Genomic DNA, 21,431 nt, shown 5'->3' with positions numbered 1-21,431 from the left:
TTTCTTACAATACAGGAAAGTAGGAGGGGTAGGAGATAAGAGAAGGGAGCAGGGTTTATAAAATGGAGGGCAGATTGAGCTGGGTAAAAGTGAGAAGCAAAACACTTTTGAGAATGGACAGGGTGAAAGGAGAGAGAGTAGGATAAACAGGGGAAAATAGGAAGGAAAAAATAGTAATTATAATTGTATAAAAATTACGGCAGTTTCATCTGATAAAGACCTTATTTCTCAAACATATAGAGAACTGAGTCAAATTTATAGAAATAAGAGCCATTCCCCAAGTGATAAGTGGTCAAGGAATGTGAACAGACAGTTTTCAGATGAAGTAATCAAAGCTCTCTACAGTTGTATGAAAAAATGCTTTAAATCACTATTGATGAGAGAAATGCATTTTAGAGCAACTCTCAGCTACCAGTCCACACCTGTCAGATTGGCTAATATGACAGAAAAGGAAAATGACAAATGTTGGAGGGAATGTGGGAAAATTGAGACACTAATGCACTATTAGTGGAATTGTAAACTGATCTAACCATCCTGTAGAGCAATCTGGAACTATGCCCAAAGGGCTATAAAACTATGCATACCCTTTGACGCAGTACTACCACTACTGGGTCTGTATTCCAAAAGAGATTTAAAAAAACAGAAGGAAAATGTTCTATATGTACAAAATATGTAAAGCAGCTCTTTTAGTTTTAGCAAAGAACTGGAAATTGATGGAATATCCATCAACTGGGGAATGACTGAACAAGTTGTGGTATATGATTGTGATGGAATACTATTGTGCTCTAAGAAATAATGAGCAGGATGCTCTCAGAAAAACCTGGAAAGACTTACATGAACTGTTGCAAAGTGAAATGAGCAGAACCTGGAGAATATCATATACAGAAATAGCAATACTGTATGATGGTCAACTGCAAATAACTTAGCTATCCTCAGCCATGCAATGATTCAAGAAAATTCTGAAAGACTTATGATGAAAAATGCTATCCACCTCCAGAGAAAGAACTGAGTGATTCTGAATGAAGACTGAAGCATACTTGTTCTTTTTTTTAGTTTTTCCTGGGTTTTGGTCTGTGTTTTCTTTCACAACACGAGTAACATGGAAATATATTTTGCATGACTGCACATGCATGACCTATATCTAATTAATTGCTTTCTCAATAAAATAGGAAGGGGGAGAGATTTGGAACTCAGAAAACATTTTAAATGAATCTTTAAAAATGTCTTTAAATGTAATTGGGGAAAATAACATATTAAATTTTAGAACAGAAAAAAAAATCTCATTGAATCCTAGGCTCCCAGGATTAGAGACTTATAAATGGAAGAGATCTTCACCTAGCCCAGCCTCTTCATTCTAGAGTTCAGGAAACTGAGTCCTAGACAAGTTACTAAAATTACTCACTCCTTCCAAGAAGATGATTTCCAAGTCAAAATCTCATTCCTTGCTTTCTTTTCTGAAGTATGAATTCTTCCCTCCAAAATCCCAACAAGACATCTCCACCTGGTGTTCCATATAACCTCAAAATCAATATATTCAAAACATAGCTCACTTTATTTACCTCTTCACTTACTCCCACTTTTAACTAATTCTCTGAATTGCATAACTTTATTTAATCTCCTATGTTCAAAACCTTGGTTTTATCTCTGATTCTTCTCTCTCCTTTTCTTCTTAAATCACTTCTCATAATTGGGGAATCACATTTTATCAATTCCACTGATATAACATCTCTCCTATTCATCCTTTCCTCAACATTCCTACTGCCACCACACTAACATGGACCCTTATTACCCTCTGTGTTAGAATCTTTAAATAATTTCCTCTTTTTATGTTTAGAACTATGATTTGAATTATCATTTTAATTTCTTCCAGAAAAGTCTTCATTATTCATAATCCTGATAATTCAGCATGGCCCCATCTACAAATCTTCAGTGATAGTTTATTGGCTGCCTACCAAGTAAAATTTAACTACTTATAGGTCTCCACAATTTGCCATTGTTTTGCCTTTCTGGCCTTATTCCATGTTGTACCCTTCCATATACTCTATGCATCACCCAAACTATGGTATTAATTACACTGTTAACTTTGCCTGTCTTTTCCTGTCTCTACACCTTTATTGTATTGTTCTCTACAGTCTCCTTGATTTTCCTGTAAAATTCCTACTTTTCAATTAAAGTTAAACTCAAATGCTACCTCTTCTATAATGGCTTTCTGGTCCCCTCGATTATTATTAACCATCTTCTTTGGGTCTTTGCTGGATTAAGAACTCAATAGTGGATATTATATGGATATGGAATAACAAAAAATTTTGACTAGCTTACCTGGTGATTTTAGGTGAGACTCCCAGTTAAAGAAATCCTATGGATAAATAACTGCTGTTGTTTCCCAGTAGCTTTTGGCTGCACCATACAGATATCTTTCTATTTAGGTGTAACATGTTTTACTTAATTTAAATAGATTTTCTTTAAAAAAAGACCCAACCATTTAGCAATAAAAATAGGGACCATTGGAAATGACACTACAATAATATGAGTGTTGCTCAAAAGAATTAATGTAAATGAACAATTCTTTTCCTACACTCTAAGAAACTGATAGGTTGAAAAAAAATTATCTTGTCAGGTCTCACCGCAACTGTAACTTAATTATTTTGAAGGTTTGAATGTCCCTTAAGCAAAGAATCCAAGGACTAGAGGGTTGAGATTTTTCCACAGTTATTGTTTAACTGTTATAGAATGTGTTTTCTCTGTGCTTCAAGGAAGATGCCCTGATCTTTCAGCTACTCTGACCCAGCAGCTGTGGCCCCAGGCCCTAGGACTGCAATGAAGAAATGAGCAAAAAGGATATTTATCTATCACTACCTATCTATCTAGCCATATATCTGTCTCTGTGTACACACACATATGTATATGTGTATGTGTGTATGTATGCATGTATGTATATGTCATATATACATACATACATAAACATCTGAAATTTAAACTTCTAAATGCTTATATTTTCAGGGGAAAATGTCTAAGACAGAACAGAATAAACAGATGTGATGGCCAGATAACAGGCAGATTTTTTTGGCACTGAGATTACTGTTTGGTTGCTTAGTCTGCAACAGAAAGGAGACAGAGATTCCATAAGGGCTTCAAGTATATGGTGTGTAGACAGCAGTATGCACAGCTGTCTATAAACCATGAAAATGTGATACAATCCACCTGATTAACAAGACCATATGGCTCAACATTGAGCCATGGGGGAGAATAAGATTTGATCACTGATCCCAGTTTTTCACTCAGCATGCCATCTAGAGTTAAAAGAATTGGCAAGGCAGCAGAACCAAACTAAGAAGAAAAGAAAATGGCTTTGAACTCTTTATTTAGCTTCTTGGGGCTCAGTTTTTAGCAGGTTCTAAAGGAAATCCTTTTTTTTTTAAATCCTCAATAAGAGCACAATATGTAATTACAAAGTCATGGTTTCAGCCACTAATTTATTAACATTTGCAATAGAGTGCTGCAAAGGTCACAGTAGCCTCACAATAAAATAATATAACTGAAATTGTATTCCTTTAACTCTTAAATCTTACCATCTTCATATATTGGGGATCTAAAGCCACCCTCTAGCACTGCTACTGAGAACCCCCTTATAACTTCATAACTAATTTTTGGAGTTTTCACAGGCTCCAGAAGGATAGATTATCTGTGCATGGTCCTACAACCAATAAGTATCACTGGCAGAAATGGAATCCAGGTTTTCCAGAGTTCACCTTTCACCCTATATCAAACTCTCCCTTCTTCATTAAATTTCCCCCCATTTCCTAATGGGGAAATTCCCTATACCAACAGAAAGAAGCTCCTGTATGGCAATTTATAGTCTTAGAGAGTTGCCTGGGGGCACTGAGATATTAAGCAATTTCCCCGAGGTCACATAGCTAGTCTATGTCACATGTGGTGTTAAAACATCTTACACACTCTCAGACTGGGTCTCTATCACTACATCGAGTTCCCTCTCTCTTCTACATATTGACCCTCGTTTGTGACTTTTTGATAACATGTCTTAGGGTTGGTTTATGTGCTTTTTTCCAATCACATGAGATAAATATCACTGACGGATGTTGCCTCTTTAGGATATGCTTTCCAATTTTTAAGTTCCTCCAAATGTAACCTCAAGAAATATCAGATAAAACTTTCCATTAAGGAGAACCATGTTAGATGCCAGTGTTTAAAAGAGAAATTCAATGTGGCTACTGATAAACATATGGAGAAACTTGACACTGAAGGGGATGTTTAGCTTGAGTTAAAACAGAAGTGTGGAAAAGTTGCTTTCTCTCCATTTAAACATAGTTGGGAATGGTCTATCTGCTTTGAATGCTCTCTAAGGGGCTGTTTCATTTATTGACTTTGGTTTGTATGAGAGATAAACTAAAACAATCTCCAGTAAAGGCAGAGTCAGATGCTAATTCTGAAATGCAAATTTGCATGGCTGCATGACTGATAATGGGCTCATTCTCTCTTGGGATCTATCTCCTATTTTCAGTGGGAAGATCTTGTTGATTCCCAAAGGAACTAGTCAGACAACTGGGTATATCTGTGTGCCCATGAAAGTAGACCAAGCAATCAGACTTCTAGCACTGAGACTCATGTAAATGATTTCTCACTTAAGTGAATTGCACAATATCCCAGAAGTGAATGAAAGTGAAAAGTGAAAGAGTAAGAAGGCAAAATGAGGTGAGGAAAAAAAAAACTGAAAAAGAAATATTTTCAAGGGGAAGAGGATGATGATCTGGGGTTTCATCCCTCTTTGTTTCTTGAAGCAAGGGGAACCCTGTACCATTTTTCCTATACACCATTTTCACGTACTTTATTATCTGAAAAAAGTCTGGGAGAAAAAGTAGATGACTACCTTTCCCAGGTTCACCAAAAGTGGTGAATTGTGTTAATATCTATTGACTGAAATATTATATTATCCACTTCAACTTCCTGATTTCATGCCAAACAAAAGAAAATATATGTGTAGGAAAGGGATAAAAGGTGGGGATGGGACAAATATAATTCTAGCTTTTTTGCAATGAAAAATAATCAGCATCACACCTCTTAAGAGCACATTTCTTTAGAAAAATCATTTCAGTGGAGTGCATCGAGTTCGGTTAGAACCCGGAATCCCATAATAAAGGTAAAATGTAAGAGAGGAAATCTTAACACAAAAAAGGTTCAGAACTTCAAATGAGCTCAGCTAAAGGAAGAAATCTGTGCACATATGGAATAGTCTTCCAAAGGTCTTGCAGGTGACTTTTCCATTGGAGGAGTGCTTGCTGGCATTTTTAATCTCCTTTCTTTTTCACTTACCCTCTATCATACTCCATGCCTCAAACACTTTATTATAAACAAAATAACATACATTTGCTTCCCAACACTATATCTGTAGGTAGATGGAAGTGACAGAAATGTAAGCTTCAACGTACCCTGGACCTGTGTTTGGACTTCCTGTCTTTAGGCTTCTTCCCCTTTTTGTTGCTAGTGAAATAATGCAGGGTTCCATATTCCATCAAGGCCGCAAAAACAAAAATGAAGCAAACAGAAACAAAGAGATCCATAGCTGTCACATAGGAAACCTTCGGGAGGGATTTCCTAGCAATGGTACTCAGTGTTGTCATTGTCAGCACTGTGGTTATACCTACATTGAGACAAATAGGAAGAGAAGGATAGCTATCAGGTGGTTTTATGGACTACTATTTTTTCATATAACAGACATCTTCTAGGGGTAAATAAATAAACAATTCAATAAAATTACTCTGATTATAATGCTTTTTGAGGGGAATAATTATGGTTGATCATAATTATAATGTCCCAATTTTGTAGTGGTAATCTAAAGCCTTTAAAAGAGTTTATGCCACATTATCAGTCTTACTTTAATATGGCAAAAGCTTCTTTTAAAATAAGAAAAATTAATATATAATATAATAAATCACTATTATTTTAATCATTTTGAGAGTATTTATTGATAAATATGATTGTAGGTTCCAATTTTATGTTACTATCAATATTTTAAATAGTTCATACTACTTATTAGATGATAGTCAATATCACAAAAGCTTTGGAAAAATTAGAATGTACTTTCATTGATTGATTTTTGGAAAGTAATGTAGCATAGTGCATAGCAAATAGTTGTCAGTCAGAACAACCTGGAGCATCCAAAGACTGTGGAACATCATATGCAGCTGTGTGACTCTGGGCACCGCACTTAATCTTAATTTCCTCAACTGTAAAATGAGGATAATAGTACCTACCTCCCAGGGTTGTTGTGAGGATCAAATGAGATAATATTTGTAAGGCACTTAGCACAGTGCCTGACATATAACAGATACTTAATACATGCTTCTCCATTCCCCTATATGCATATGTATATGTAGCTATGCATGTATATACATACATATATGTATACACACATGTGTGTATATATGCACACACATATATACATACACACACATATATAATTTCATTTCTGATCATGATCACAAAGGTATTTTAAGCCTGAAAACTTCCTCCACAGATGCAAATTATTTGTAACTTTAGTCTTAGTGAGTTGTTTGGGGTCAAAGATGTTAAATGACTTGCCTAGTCACATAACTAGCACATGTGTGTATAATATATATTATTATATATTAATATTTGATATATTATTATTATTATATTAATGGATTATAACAGAGTTGAATACACAGTATCATGGGATCTACTTATAACAGCCTCATAAGAAAAAGTGAATCAATCAGACATCACTAGCAGCTAATTTGATAACTAAAGAAGAGTTAGGTGACTAGCCTACAGTTACTTGTGAATGTCAGAATCAAGACTTGAACCCAGGTCTTTCTAATGTGAATGCCAGTATTCTAAACATTCTCACCATTATGCCACTCTGTATCTCCATGATCTGACATGACCTTTTCACACTTAATAAAAAAACAAAGCTAATTTAAAAAATAAAAGGTAGAGTGAATAATTATGACATAATATTGCTAACACTGAGGTGTTTATTATAAAACAAGTAATGCATATGATAAATCTTTACAATTTGACCAAAGATGAATATATAATGGCAGGAGTAGAGACATCTATTTAATTATAGTTTCATATTTTCAAAAATTAGGACACATATACAAATCTCCCTTTGATACCACTCATAACAAAATGTTAAGTCTCAATTATTATGTAGTACTTTCCATCATCCTCTAGAAGAAAAAAAGTTTTTATATCAAAGGTTTAAATGCTTTAAAATGTACACCATCTCCTTCTTTCCTTTTCATATTCACCCAGGATAGTCATAGGCAGATTGCTTGGGTCTTTTCCCTTATATCAACCACACTCTAATTAAACTCTCTCTGTATTTCAAAGCCATAAAATATTCTCACGATCCATTCCATTGTTTATAATTGTCCTTTACAACTTGACTATTGTGAAAATAAATTTAATGTGAAGGTATATGTAAAATCTATATGAGAATGCATGCCGTCTTGGGGTGGGGAGGGGCGAGTCGAGAGAAGGGGAGAAAACTTGGAATTCAAAAACTTGTAGAACTGAGTGCTATAAACTAAAAATAAAAAAATAAATTGAAAACAATAAGGCAGTATTTGTTCTGATTTGGATGGTAGAACATTTGTAACTTACAGCTATTAAAGAAATGAAAAATACTGTGATTTTTATTTAGTTGTGTTTTCTTTGGACCTGCGATTTCATTTGTGTATAGAACGCTCAATGAATAAATTCCATTTACCAATAAAGATTAGCAATTTTTTCTCAAGATATTGTTTTGGAGAGTTGTTTGGGGGCACTGGAAGTTTAACTGAATTGCTAAATATCTGTCAGAGGCAGGATTTGAACCCAGGTCTTTCTTAGGTAAGGAGTATCTTCATTATTATTTAAATGACAATATATTCAGTTAGCAAAATAAAATTTCACCTTCATAAAACCCGTATCCATAGATCGAGGTTGGGAATGATGAATCTTCACTTTCATTTATTTCAACAAGTATTTATTATAAAGTTCCAATTTTTGAGGCCCTGTACTTGATGCAGGAGATACAAAGTCAGTAATGTTTTTATAGCCTGGCCTGGGATACTAAGCAGTTATACAATTTGCTCAGGGTAAGACAATGAATATAGTGGGCCTCAAAATTATGTCCAGATCAGCTGCCACCTCAATATCTACCATATTATATTGTCTCTTGTTGAAAGCCTTAGATTTCAACCTTTGATTTTTTCACTCTCAATTCTCCAGTGGATAGTACAACCATGTCCACATTTTCTGAAGATTTTCTGCCAGGCGGATATTTCTACAGCCTAAATTTTGAATGCAAAGTCTTTGATAAATCACATTTGTGTTTAAATATTTCAAAATATTAAATACTTGCAATCATATGATGCTTACATAATTCATATTTTCTATTTCATAATGCACTGACATATGGCATCATGTAAACTTAATGATAGGCATAACCTAAATTTTTTTTTCCCAGAAAGTAATATGCAAACATGTTCATAATGAAAATAGAGTTTTTTAGGCCCCTTTAAAATAAACAGCAACTTTTAAAAACTAACAGAAAAACAGGGGATGATATAAGGCATGGTGGATGAAGAAAGTTATTGCCATCAGTTGACAAGCTTTTATTAAGTGCTTACTATGTTTCAGGCACTATACTAAGCCCTGGGGATATAAAGCCAAAAGAAATAAAACTCAGAAGTCTCTGTTCTCGAGTAGTTCACACTCTCTGTCATAAACATTGCAATCTATCTATCCTATCTATCTATCTACCTATCTATCTATCTCTGTGTGTATATATCTTTATTTAAATCTATATCTATTTAGAAAGAGACAGAGAGAGAGAGGCACAGAGAAATGAGAGATGAGAGACAGAGACATTCCAGGTCCAGGTTGTTCCTTCAGTCCTAGGGATAACTTGAAAGCAATTGAGACTTCAGGAAGCAAATGACTGAAATGACACTTGCTATGAAAATTCCATAAGCACACTTAATTCTTTTCTTTTTCTAATCCTGTTAGCCTTCCTCTCTCTTCCTATCAACATCTCTCTTTAGGGTTCCTTCCAGATCTAGGGCAAAGATAGGAATAGGTATTGATCCTATCTCTTCATTTTTATTTCTTTTCTTTGGAGGTAACCATGGCTAAGTAACTTGCCCACGATCACACAGCTAGTAAGTGACTGAGGCAGAATTTGAACTCGGGTCCTCCTGACTCTAGGGCCAATGCTCTACTCACTGAGCCATCTAGCTGCACCTCATGGACCAGTTTTCAAAGAACAATTGACAAATAACATTGAATTTGCCATGAATGTAGGAGAGTTGTTTATCTTCAAACTCATCTACCGGGAAGAGCTCCAGAGGCTCTGATGTGGCTCCAAAGACCATATCTATTCCAGCCCAAAAGTGCATTCATGTAGTGCTTTAAGGTTAATAAAGTAATACCTTGGAAGTATTATCTCATTCGAACCACAGAACAGTCATTGTTTTCCCCATTTTACATATGACAAAGCCCAGGCTCGGCAGGGCTAAATGACTTGCCTAAACATGGTCACGAAGCTACTATATAATCGGTTAGAAGTGGGATTTGAACCCAGTTCATCCTAACTCCCAGTTCCTATGCTCTGTTCACTATAGCCTCTCATTTAATAACCCAAGAAAACCAATAATTTATCAAATACCATTTAAAAGCCATAGAATCATGGAGGCAAGTTTTTTTTTAATAATTGCAAACCCAATAATACACAGAAGAATGTAAAATGGTATGTATATTAGAAACATAAATGGATTTCATATTAAAGTGATAATCATAGAAAACTGAGTAAAAGTAGTTATGAATATAGTCTATTAACGAACATTTACATATTTGTCAGACTCCCAAGGCAATTTCTTTGCCAGCTGCATAGTTAGCTGTCTTAAGCTTTAATATTGATGATTCCAAGTGATTTATATTTTACTATACATTATTAAAAGGAGATTTTCACCAGCCATCTCAGGCAACCACATGAAGGGGCACTTTGTGATTAAAAATAGAAATTCTGCCCTTAGCTTTTTATATTTTTTCATGAAATAAGTATCAGTAGTCAGAGAGCTATACTTTTAATTGGAGTGAACCAATTGAACAATAAGCTATCTTTGTAAATGAATTGTAGAAATGGAGGTAGTTTTACCTGACTTTAAAATAATTGGTTCATTTTCAAAGTGGCTGAATGTTATTATAATGTCTTCAAAATACACAGCAAAATAAATTTATCTAAAGCAAGAGAAGACCCCCTATACACAAACATCTACATAACTAGAATTTTTATGATCACAAAAAGATGGAATCAAAATCCTTGCCCAGTGATTGTGATATTTTTGAAGAAAGTGTGATACATGAATATACAAGGATTTCCTTGTGCTATTACTAGGAAGAATTCAGAGAACATGAGAAGAATTGTTTAAAATGATAAAAAGTTAATAAAACAAATTAGCAATGACTGAAACGTTATAAATAAACAACCTCTGAAAAGAAATAGGATGGACTTAATTCAACAGACGATGTTTTAATGTTATCAATGTTAAAAATACATTCTTTCTGTTAAGGATCAGTAAAATACAAAACTGCAAAGTGACATATGTTATCAGTTAAAATCACACTAAGTGCATGGTTTGGGATAAACTTTCAGGAGAAGGTACTTTGTGGGGGAGATGTGTGTTTATTGGGAAATGGCTGTCTTGTAAAAGAAAAAGTGCCAATACATAAAAAATGGCAAAAAGCAAACATACCAATTGTGAATAACAATTCACATTATTCATTATTATTACTGTCCAGGCACATTCAATGTCTCCTCAGCTGTTGCTCAATTTGTAGATTACTCACTTCCTGGCTTCTCATCATTCTTACTTCAGTTCCCTGCCTCTTGGACCCTTTGCTTCTCATTACAACAACCACCAAAAGCAAACAGAGACAATAATAGGCAGTCGATTTTACTCCTTGTAACTGGTAAAAGGCGTAGTAGGGGAAATGACAGAATTTATTAAATAAAATGAGGTTTAGGGATGGGAGAATTTCATTTACCTAACCTTCTCTTGGTTCCATTTTCCTATGTCCTCATTTGCACAGATAAGTATGAATTGGTTCAAAATTTGATCACTCTGTAATCTCTTTTTTTTCTTGGTCTCTTTTAATCACAGTACTTTGAAGGGATCCTATGAGACGCTATTGATTTAGGTCTTAGTGGTACAGGCTATAATACATTTGGTGGTACACTTATAAAAATACATATTGCAGCAAGCATATTTTAATATTTCATACCTAATGATGTCCTTGCAGGAACTGCATCTTTGTTAATCCAGAATGAGACCCAGGAAAGGACGACTGTTAATATACATGGGATATATGTCTGAATGGTAAAGTATCCCATACGTCTACTCAAATCAAAAAAGATTGTCATGATGATATAATCACCTAAAATAAAAGGGTGATAAAGGCATATTATAGTCACAGTATCACGGAAAGTCAGAGTTGAAAGGGACCTCAAAGGATACCTATTCCTGCACAAGAATCCCCTCTATGATCTATCCCCCAAAGAAGCACTCATTTATAGAATTAAAATATGCATAAAGATACAGATCTATATGGAAACAATCCAAAGATAGCCACATTTTTAAAAGTATGACTAATGCCCTGTTTTGTTGTTATCATTGCTGTTTTTCTTACCAGATAGTGTATGCGAGATCTCTGTTGAGTTCCGTAACCCTACAAATGCAAACTGGTACAATCTCCAATATTTGGGATCTGCTACTTCGACAGAGGTTTTCTTCCATTTATATTCTATTTCATTTCTAGGGTACCCATCTGAAAAAAATCATAGGAACATATGTGATCAAAATTCCTCAGCAGCCCATATCTTTGTGGAAAAAGAGAACAACCAAAATCAGCAAATGTCACCTATTTTTCTCTTCTCTCCACCTCTTTCCTTCCTATTCTCCCCCATATTTTTCCCTCTCCTCCACCCATACTATTTTTCTAACTTTTGACTTTTCCCTTTTTTCTTCAATGTGCTTTAGACCAGAAAGTAACACCCGAAGAGGTTCCTGATGCTGGAGTCACATCAAACCTTTAAATCTCAGACATGAAGCATCATCAACGTCATATTTAAATCTCTTCTCACATTCAGTTAGTAAACATATTCTGTCAGTCCTAACGTGACATCTATCCCATCTTCTCCCTCTTTCCAATAACAGCACCCTAAGAATAAACCCATATTAATTTTTCACCTGAACTATTTTAATACCTCTTTAGGAATCTTGCTGCTTCTATTCTCCCCACATCTAGTCCATTCTCATTCCTAATATTCAAATCTAATGATAAAATCCTGGGAGCAGGAGGAAGAAAAACCCTCTGAAAGGACTCTCTACTGCCTAATCAATAAATTTCTAACCTATTAAATCAGTATTTATGACCTTCACAAATGGGTGTCGACTGATTTGGGTAGACTTGTCTCCTAATACTCTTGTTCACATGCTCAATCCTTTAAAAGCCAATATGGACTACTGAACATTCCTCAAACACTTCGGTTGGATAGCTCATGGAAATGGTCATATCAAGTAAGTATTACCCTTTAGAGATGGTAATAATAATAATAATGATAGAATTTATATAATGCTTTAGAATTTGCAAAGTGGTTTTCCATGTTAATTCATTTGATCCTCACAGCAAACTTGTGAGGTAAGTGTTACTATTATGCTCATTTAACAGACAAGCAAGCTGAACTTGAGAGGTTAGGTGACTTGACTAGGGTCACACAGTTCACAAATGTTTGAAGGTGGATTAGAGGTCAAGTCTTCCCCATTCCAAGCCCACTGCCACACCTAGCTGCCTAGGATGGGGGAGTCATGAGTTTGTTTTTAGATAGTAAGAAATGTAGCAATTAGTCAGGGAGAGATAAGATTAGTGAAAGAGTGAAGGTGATGGAGGAGGCAATATGCTGTACAGGGTGTCCAACCTTAGGTTTTTATTGAAACAATAGCCAATATATTTTGATTTGCCATTTCAGTGGGAGCTCTGCGGTAGGTGGGCTTCTTTTACTAAAGCATTTATGTAAATTTCTATGCTTGTAGACGGGCCGCATCCTCCCACAGGCTGCGTTTTGGACAGCCCAGCCGTAGAAGATGGAATGGAATGAGATCAAGGGTGCATGTAGAATGAGTCTTCTTGGTAAGGAGAAGAACATCCTCTTCATGTGAGACAAGAGTGAAGAAGAAGATAGCAGGGGAAGACATTTGTGTGCTATGAGATAAAGAGGAGACTACAGTGAGTTCTCAATAAATTGCCTCATTTTTTTATTTTGGTGAAACACAAAGCAGGAGTCACAGCTGAAAGGGTGGGAGAAATGATCCTATGAGAGGTTTGAGGAGGGATGGAAAGGATTACATTATAAGTGTGACAGTGAACTGATTGAAGGGGGACATAAAAGGATCTCCTTGTCTCAGTGAGGGTCCACCTGAGGTTTTGTGACACAGATTTTTAGTGGATCCAGTCAGCACAGTTTCATGATTTATTCAAGACCACTAAATAGTGTCATATTTAATACAGTTTTGTGAATTGCCTACTCGATGAGATGGTATTAGGTACCTTCTCTAAAAGGTACTTTCATACCTTTGCTTTATTTCTATATAAAGGCATAGATCTATGCCTTTGCTTTTGGTATTCTCTTTATCACCTTTCTCCAACATTTACCCCCTTTCAAATATGCACCTATTGAAACCTTTCCTTCCTTTAAGACCCAAGAAAATATCTACCTTCTCCCCAAAACCTACCTAGATCCCCCTAGATTTTATTTCATAGGATTATCTTATCTGATTTTGTAATATAATCAAACATGTATATATACCATTACCCTTACAGGATGAGAACCTTCTTAAAAGAAGGTTAGTTTCTCTTCTCTTCTCTTCCCTCCCTCCCTCCTTCCCTCCCTCCCTCCCTCTCTCTCTTTCTCTCTCTCTCTCTCTCTCTCTCTCCCCCCCCACTCTCCCTGTCCCCTTCCCCTTTCCCTCTCTCCTTCCCCTTCCCCTTTCCTTTTCCCTTTCCCTTTCCCTTCCCTTCCCTTCCTTTCCCTTCCTTTCCCTTCCCTTCCCTTCGCCTCCTTCTTCCCTTCCCTTCTCCATCTGTCTGTCTGTCTGTCTGTCTGTCTGCTGTCTGTCTGTCTGTCTGTCTCTCTCTCTCTCTCTCTCTCTCTCACACACACACACACACACACACACACACACACACACATACACACACATTTGTATTAGTGCTTTTCATAGAGTAGGTTTCTCATAACCTTGCTTGAAATATAACTGTTTTACCATTTTGGCATAGTTTCTTTCCTGAACATCTCTATAAACTAAAATTTTACTTAGTGATAAATGTGCTGGAACTTAATATAGGTTGGACAGCCATAACCATGAACATTTGGCAATAAAAACAGATCCTGAAATTTGCTTTATTAAAAAAAAATAGAATCACATTGAAAATGAAAACAGCTCTTAGACCAGGGGTGGGGAACCTGTGGCCTCAAGTATTAAGGGCATTTGTTCTATGAAGTTTTGATTCAGTCAAAGGGCCTGTCTTAAACCATTGCATAGAGAACAAAGAATGAACTTTTTCATGTAATTTTATGTTGGGGGTTTTTTTTGGGTAAAGAATTCCTGATTAGTAGTAAGTTGCCAAAAAAATAAAATCTTTATATTAAAATAATTATAAATAAAATAGTAAATGCACATGTATACTGAGTTCCTAATTAGAAATATACTAAATAATTATTCTACATTTTTACAGTAGTTCTCAGTGAATTTAAGTAAAAAATGTTATTAGGTAATCACTATATATAGTGTGATAAAATGATCAAAATCAACACAATATCAACCTTCAAGGAATTTGTAGACTCCTACGTGAGTTAAATGCAAAGGTATGTATAATTTTTTAAAAACTGATATCTATCTTATTTCATTTTAAGCTCTCTTTTTTTCTCATTCTTTCTTATCAACAACAATAACCAAAACCTCCCATTTTTTTTTAATCTTGGCTACTCTAACTCACCCAGTTTCTATTCAAAAACATTCTCCCTTCCTATATCAAATGAGAATTAGCAAACGGATTGATATCATCCATTAGAATGTAAACTCTTTGAGATCCAAGTCTGCATCTACATAATCAACCGTAGTACAATGAGTTTCACATAAACGGTCTTAAAAGTGGCTGTTGAACTGTATTTAATTAAGCAAATCTTAGCAATAGAGTCAAATCTTGCTTCTGCAAAGTGCAAACAACTCTAATAAAGTTTTCTAAAAACTCTGTAAGAAAATCTGACCATGGATTTGACATTCATACCTATTTATATTATTGAGATCTCACATGACAAGCTCTGCAACATTGTTCAACTGTGTCAGTATAAATAGTGGCTGCTTGAATAATTTTAATGTTTACAAAGTATGATGACTGAGATGTCCAATTTAGCTTTAAAGTCATGTGTCATTTTTTTAATGTTAAAAGGAGAAGACTAAGTAGGGAATGCATTTTATATAGTCCAATCTATAGTAGGTAAACCCAACATGCATTTATGGAAATCAAAGACCATCATTTTCTCCTTTGCAATCATTAAACGAACAATCTCAGAATTTAAAATTAGATAAAATTATGAAGTATTTTACCACCTACAGCTGGAAAACTCCAGTGGGCAGGAATGTTCATCCATAGGGAAGTTATGTAGCTGAAGATAGCATTCAGCATTAATTGTTAACCTAATTCAAAGAAACAAAGATCTAGTAAGTAACAAACAACATTTAAGCATTATGATACATGGGGATATTTATGAGATGTAATCTTTTTACACTAAAATGAACACTGAACAGGCAGCTAGATACAATAAAATAACACCAAATTTTCAGAATGCAAACATTATCAACAAGTTCAACAATTTTTGCATGTGGCAAATTATAATAAAAACAAGAAGAAAACTTCCAGAAATGACAATAGTACAATGTTGTTCACATTCCACTGTAGGGCCAGACTTTGTAGGAAAATGAGATTTCTATTACCAATATGTTTTCTAGGTAAAATTCCTGTACTTTTAAAAGAAATTTTAAAACCTAGGTTTTAGTGAGGCATTATTTCGAAGGAAATACCTAGTAGGGACAAAGTGTTTGTTCCCAATTGTTGGGGATCCAAGACAATGAATTTAGGCAATTTGCATCTTTGAACCACATCTGTATTTACTTCTGTTTTTGGACAACTTAGTCACAATGCTTAAAATCACGTAATCATAGAATTTCATAGCTAGCAAGGTACCTTGGAGATATCGAATACAAAACTCTTATTTTATAGATGAGAGAGTGAATGCTACCCGCTATTTCCTTGCACTCATGAGATAAAGAAAACAGTCTTTTTGTAGCACTGCATTTTCATATTTTAGGTACTAGCTTCTACCTAAGAGAGTTTATTAAGTGGGTGAATATCTAATGGAGAATGGATGGGGTTGTATATCCAGAAGGCCAGGATTTTGTGTCTCAGTTTTTCTAGCTCTAATATGGTGATGAATGTTCTCCATCTTAACATCTCAAGGAAGTAGTCATCTGAAATTGGTATGGTGGATGATGATGTAGGGGCAACTAGGTGGCACAGTGGATAGAGTGCTGGTCCTGAAGTAGGAAGACTGATCGTTCTGAGTTCAAATCTGGCCTGGTAGCCCTACTAGCTGTTTGAATCTAGGCAAGTCACTTCACCCTGTTCTCTTCAGTTTCCTCATCTGTAAAGCCACCTGGAGAAGGAAATAGCAAGCCACATCAGTAGGTTTGCCAAGGAAACCCCAAATGGGCTTATAAAGAGTTGGACATGACTGAACAATAACAACAGTGATACGTAGAGATGAGGGAGAAGGAAAAGGAAGACTGATGGTAGTGGTGGTGGTGGTGGTGATGATGAAAATGATGATGATGATAATTCAACATCCTTACAATTCTTTGTGATTTTTAAAGTGTTTTTACATACATAAATTTAAGGTTTCCATTAACCCAAAGGAGAATAGAGAGGCACATGATGAGTATGAGAAGGCTATTGCATATTACCAACAAAAAAAAACTTCACAAAAGTGCAAAGAATGACACCAGAGAGTCATATGCCTGGGTGGGGGAGGGGAGTATGGTGGTGGTGAGATATATAGGCCAACTGACAGACAATTTTCATTCTCCATTAGTATCTACACAATGTCAAAGAACAGAGAAGGTCCTAAGGTAGATGGCTGAGAGTATTTGAAAAGATACAGATAAGAGTCAGAAAGGTTGAACAGTCAAAGATGCATTCCCATTTTGTAAATAATTATAGATCTATGAAAGTATCAAATCTTTTTATTTGGCTCCCATGACAAACTTTGAGGTGATTATTATAGGTATTGGAGATATTAAATATGAAAGTATATTATTTTCTAAGAAATGAATTGCTACATAGGTCAAAAGCATTTATAATATCACTTATCTAAACACAGTTGCTTCTGGGAATGGATGACTGGAGTTGGGCAGACAAAAAAGTAGGAAGTTGCAATTGGCAGGTATTCAAACATCCAAAGAACTTGGTGGATTGTCAGTAGGCAATTGGATTTCCTTCTGTACCCTCTGTCAGAATTCACATAACTAAAACTGGAAGAGGTTAGAACCTGTGTTCTGAAAAAACAAAAAGCCTCCAGGTCATCAGTATGTTTGTGAATCAGCCAATAATCCTAATGGAATATCTAGTTAGCTTTAGTAGGTAGCTTATTTCCCTGTCTCCTTAGATCTTATGCATTTTGGAACCATTGCTTATCTTACTCTATCCTGGGGACATAATAACAGCACCAAGTTTCAATTAAAATAAATAGAGTTCCATGCTACTATCATCTCCACTGGTTAGAGCAGAAGACAAGAAATTTAAATCACTAGCATCAGCTTGAAGTCACATTCTATAACAAGCTGAGGTGCAAATAGGCATAAAGTATCTTAGAAGAGATGTTATGATTTTTGGAAAGATTAAATAGGTCTTAGGAAAAACAGATTTCAAATCGGCTCTTGTGTTCAATGCAAGCTTTTAGATAGTTGATAACATAGATACTAGCAACATTATTTTGACACTTAAGATTTAATATATTTCACAAATTAAGCACTGCAAAAAAAAAAGTTTTAGCAGCTGATAATTATCAGCCACTTATATCTAGTAATGGTGGAGGAGAAAATGTATCCAGGAATAACTGGTGTCCCTTTTAATAGAATTTCTTTTAATCCAACTTATGGATGGTGTTTTTTAAAATGTAAATTTGGAAGATAGTTCAATTAAACGTAAAGCAAAATTTTTAGATACCTATGATGAATTACTTCCCAGCATACATTTAACCATATTTTAGCTCAAACCAAAATATTCAAAATGTGGTAATTTATTTTGATTTAAAAAAAATACTGCCACATTTAAGGCTTTTGTTAATTGATTGTAAAGGCCCATTGAACAAATTTCCTCAGGTGTTGATCTGAAATTCATCATTGGATCATTTTCATTGTGTTTTTTTCAAGTACTTTGATGGTTTTTCACTCAGACATATGGATCAAAGAGACCCTGAAGGGCAAAGGGTTTTCTACAGAGTGTGAAGAGGGCATTCTTGGAGGAGGTAGACAGAAATGAGGGAGATCCCAGAAAGACAAGTTTTAAATTTAAAGAAAACAAAGCAAAAATGCGTTCTCATCATGGGATATCAATCTACACATATTAGATACACCTTTTGATGGCATGTTTTTATAAAATGAGAAAATTGTAAGGCTAGGAAGGACCTCAAAAGTAGTTTTAAAAAATCATTTAATGCTGAAGCATGGGTTCTGCTGGCTTTAGTAAGTCCCTAGAAAAAGACATGGTCTGCAAACATAAGCCTTAAATGGCATACTTCATCCTTCTCTTCTCCTATCCATTCATAAAAACTGTGTAAAATGCTGTTGGGGGAAAGTATAGGATTCACATTGAGGAAAGATTATTTATATAGACACACCTCTAGAAATGGGCTGTTTCTAAGGCTCCAGAATTTCACCACAGAGTAGGAGTAAGTTGTTAAAAAATCTCTTTGACTTACAGCTTGTAATTAAACAGATACATAGATGCAGACATACACACACGTATGCACGTGTGTGTGCATGTGCGTGCATGCGTGCGTGCGTGTGTGTGTGTGTGTGCGTGTGTGTTTAGAGAGCTTTAGGGGAAGCAACAAAAGCAAGAGGATAGAAAGTCTTCAATGACACCTGGGGAATCTATGATTAGCCCTGTCTTGTCCTGGGAGTTGTGCTCAGTGGATGCAGCGAATATGGGGAGAGAGATTCTAAAAGAAGAAATTTATAGACCTAGTCAGCAGTAAGCTTGGGGAGGAGTAAAGTTATAGGGCACATCAAAAGTCATCATGCATTCATCCATTCAACATTTATTAAACAGCTATTGTGTGTATTTGTGTGAGAGGGGGAAATGTCTTAGATACTGAGGGAGATAAGACATAGTCCCTTCCCTCTTGGTTTCTAGGAAACCATAATGCAGGATATTTCATAGGATCATAGATGAAGAGTAGAAAGGAACTTCACAGTTAATTTATTTCAATTCCATTTTAGAGAGAAGGAAACTCAAGTACAGGGAGGTTTACTTTTTAAGTATATTACAGAGATAAAAAACACAAGGTACTATGTGAGGTTTAATCAGAAAAGGTAGGAAAGTATTCACAGAAGAAGTACTGTTTGATTAGAAGTTGAAAGGTGGATATTCAACAGCTGTGGTAGGAGAAACATTCAACATATAGAGTATGTATGAACAAAAGCATATAAGTTGATGAGCATGGACTGTGGGTGGTAGCTAGCCAGGGATGTAGGTGTTGCAGTTATGGAGAAGAGATGTTCAAGTTTGCTGAAACACAAAGTAAATGTACATGGATAATGAAGATGAAGATAGATGATGAAGTAGATCCAAATTGTGGGACTTTGATAAAGAATCTTAATGAAAATCAAATAGTCTTTACTTAAAAGAGGGAGCCACCAAAGAGTTGGAGGCAGAGGAACAAACTGATACATCCCATGCAAAAAAAATATTATTTTGGAAGCAATATGAAGGATAAATTGGGGGATGTGAAGAAGAGTGGAGTCAGAAGACCTGCTGAAGGCTATTGAAATAGTCCAGGGACAATGGCAGTGAGAGTAGGCAGGAGGGGCCTGATGGAAGGGTTACAGAGGGAGTTGTCAGGATTTGGTAACTGATTACATAAAACCAATATTATGAATGTGTGGAACAGGGTGAATGGCAGTACCATAAACATAGTAAAGTCAAAAGGAGTAGCAAGTTGTAGAAATAAAGATAATAAGCTTGGTTTCAGACACTTCAAAATTGTAATGATGACAATTTTAGGAGCAAATGTCTTTTGATTGATAAGAGCTACAAGGTTAGGCCCAGGAGGAAAAAAAATAATGGTCAGAACTGGAAATATATAAATGAAAGTCATCTTAATAGAAGCAGTAGTTGAAACTGGGAGAGTATCATTGCCATGGAAGGACAAAGGTTAAATAAAAGAGCCAATAAGTAAATAAAAAAAGATTGATAAATGAATGAATGAATGAATGAATGCATAAATAAAACAAGAGAGCTCCCTCCCCACCCTACACACACATATTAAGGGGTTAAGAGACAAAAGAGTAACCAGGGAAAGAAACAGAGAAATTAAAGATGGAACTGAAATAAGGAGTCAGTAGTGTGTCTGAAGCCAAGGGAGAAGAAAATAACCTGGAGAAGGAAGTACTCATCCATGTAAAAAATGGAGAAATATCAATGAGAATGAAGATTCAAAAAAATCCATTCAATTTGGTGATTAGGTAGGGTGTCATTTAAGAAATCAAATTAATTAGGATGATAGGATCAGGATCTTGAATGCAAAAAGTTAAAAGAGTTGTATAGGCATTGGAGTTAAAGTACCTTTTTAAAAGAGGTTTCATATTGAACGGAAAGCTAGAGATGTGATACTTCAATGTGTTAGAAGAGACGATGAATGATTTTTTTTAAAACACCTTAGGGTTAAGTTAAAGAAGGCAAATTACTTTCCAAATACAATAATGATGGGGAGGGAGGTTAGAGGCTGAAATTTTAAAAGTAGATACTGTTTGGGCATAATACCAGATTGCTCTCCACAATGGTTGGATCAGTTCAGAGTTCCACCAACAATGACAATGATTAGTATTCCAATTTTTCCACATCCCCTCCAACATCTGTCACTTTCCCCTTCAATCATTTTAGCTAATCTGGTAGATGTAAAATATCTCAAGATTGTTTCAAATTTCATTTTAAATGAATAATGATTTAGAGCATTTTCATATGACTATAAATTATTTTGATATCTTCAATCAGTAATTATACTTCCC

The 21,431-nt window shown here is 35.3% G+C and overlaps 1 protein-coding gene across 1 annotated transcript in view; it reads right to left on the bottom strand.

The window, feature by feature from the left end:
• Positions 1-21,431, bottom strand: part of GABRG1 (gamma-aminobutyric acid type A receptor subunit gamma1) — a 100,787-nt gene that overhangs the window by 2,901 nt on the left and 76,455 nt on the right. The window contains exons 6-9 of the mRNA XM_036765050.1: positions 15,700-15,782; positions 11,716-11,853; positions 11,311-11,463; positions 5,445-5,656 (exon numbers count right to left, since the gene is read on the bottom strand). Coding sequence (XP_036620945.1) covers positions 5,445-5,656; positions 11,311-11,463; positions 11,716-11,853; positions 15,700-15,782 — 586 coding nt within the window. The remainder of the gene's footprint in view (positions 1-5,444; positions 5,657-11,310; positions 11,464-11,715; positions 11,854-15,699; positions 15,783-21,431) is intronic.

The sequence above is a fragment of the Trichosurus vulpecula genome, chromosome 6 (assembly GCF_011100635.1).
Source record: "Trichosurus vulpecula isolate mTriVul1 chromosome 6, mTriVul1.pri, whole genome shotgun sequence".
NCBI classification, from domain to species: domain Eukaryota; kingdom Metazoa; phylum Chordata; class Mammalia; order Diprotodontia; family Phalangeridae; genus Trichosurus; species Trichosurus vulpecula.
The sequence above is the reverse complement of the archived record's forward strand: the minus strand, read 5'-3'. Positions and strand labels throughout refer to the sequence as shown.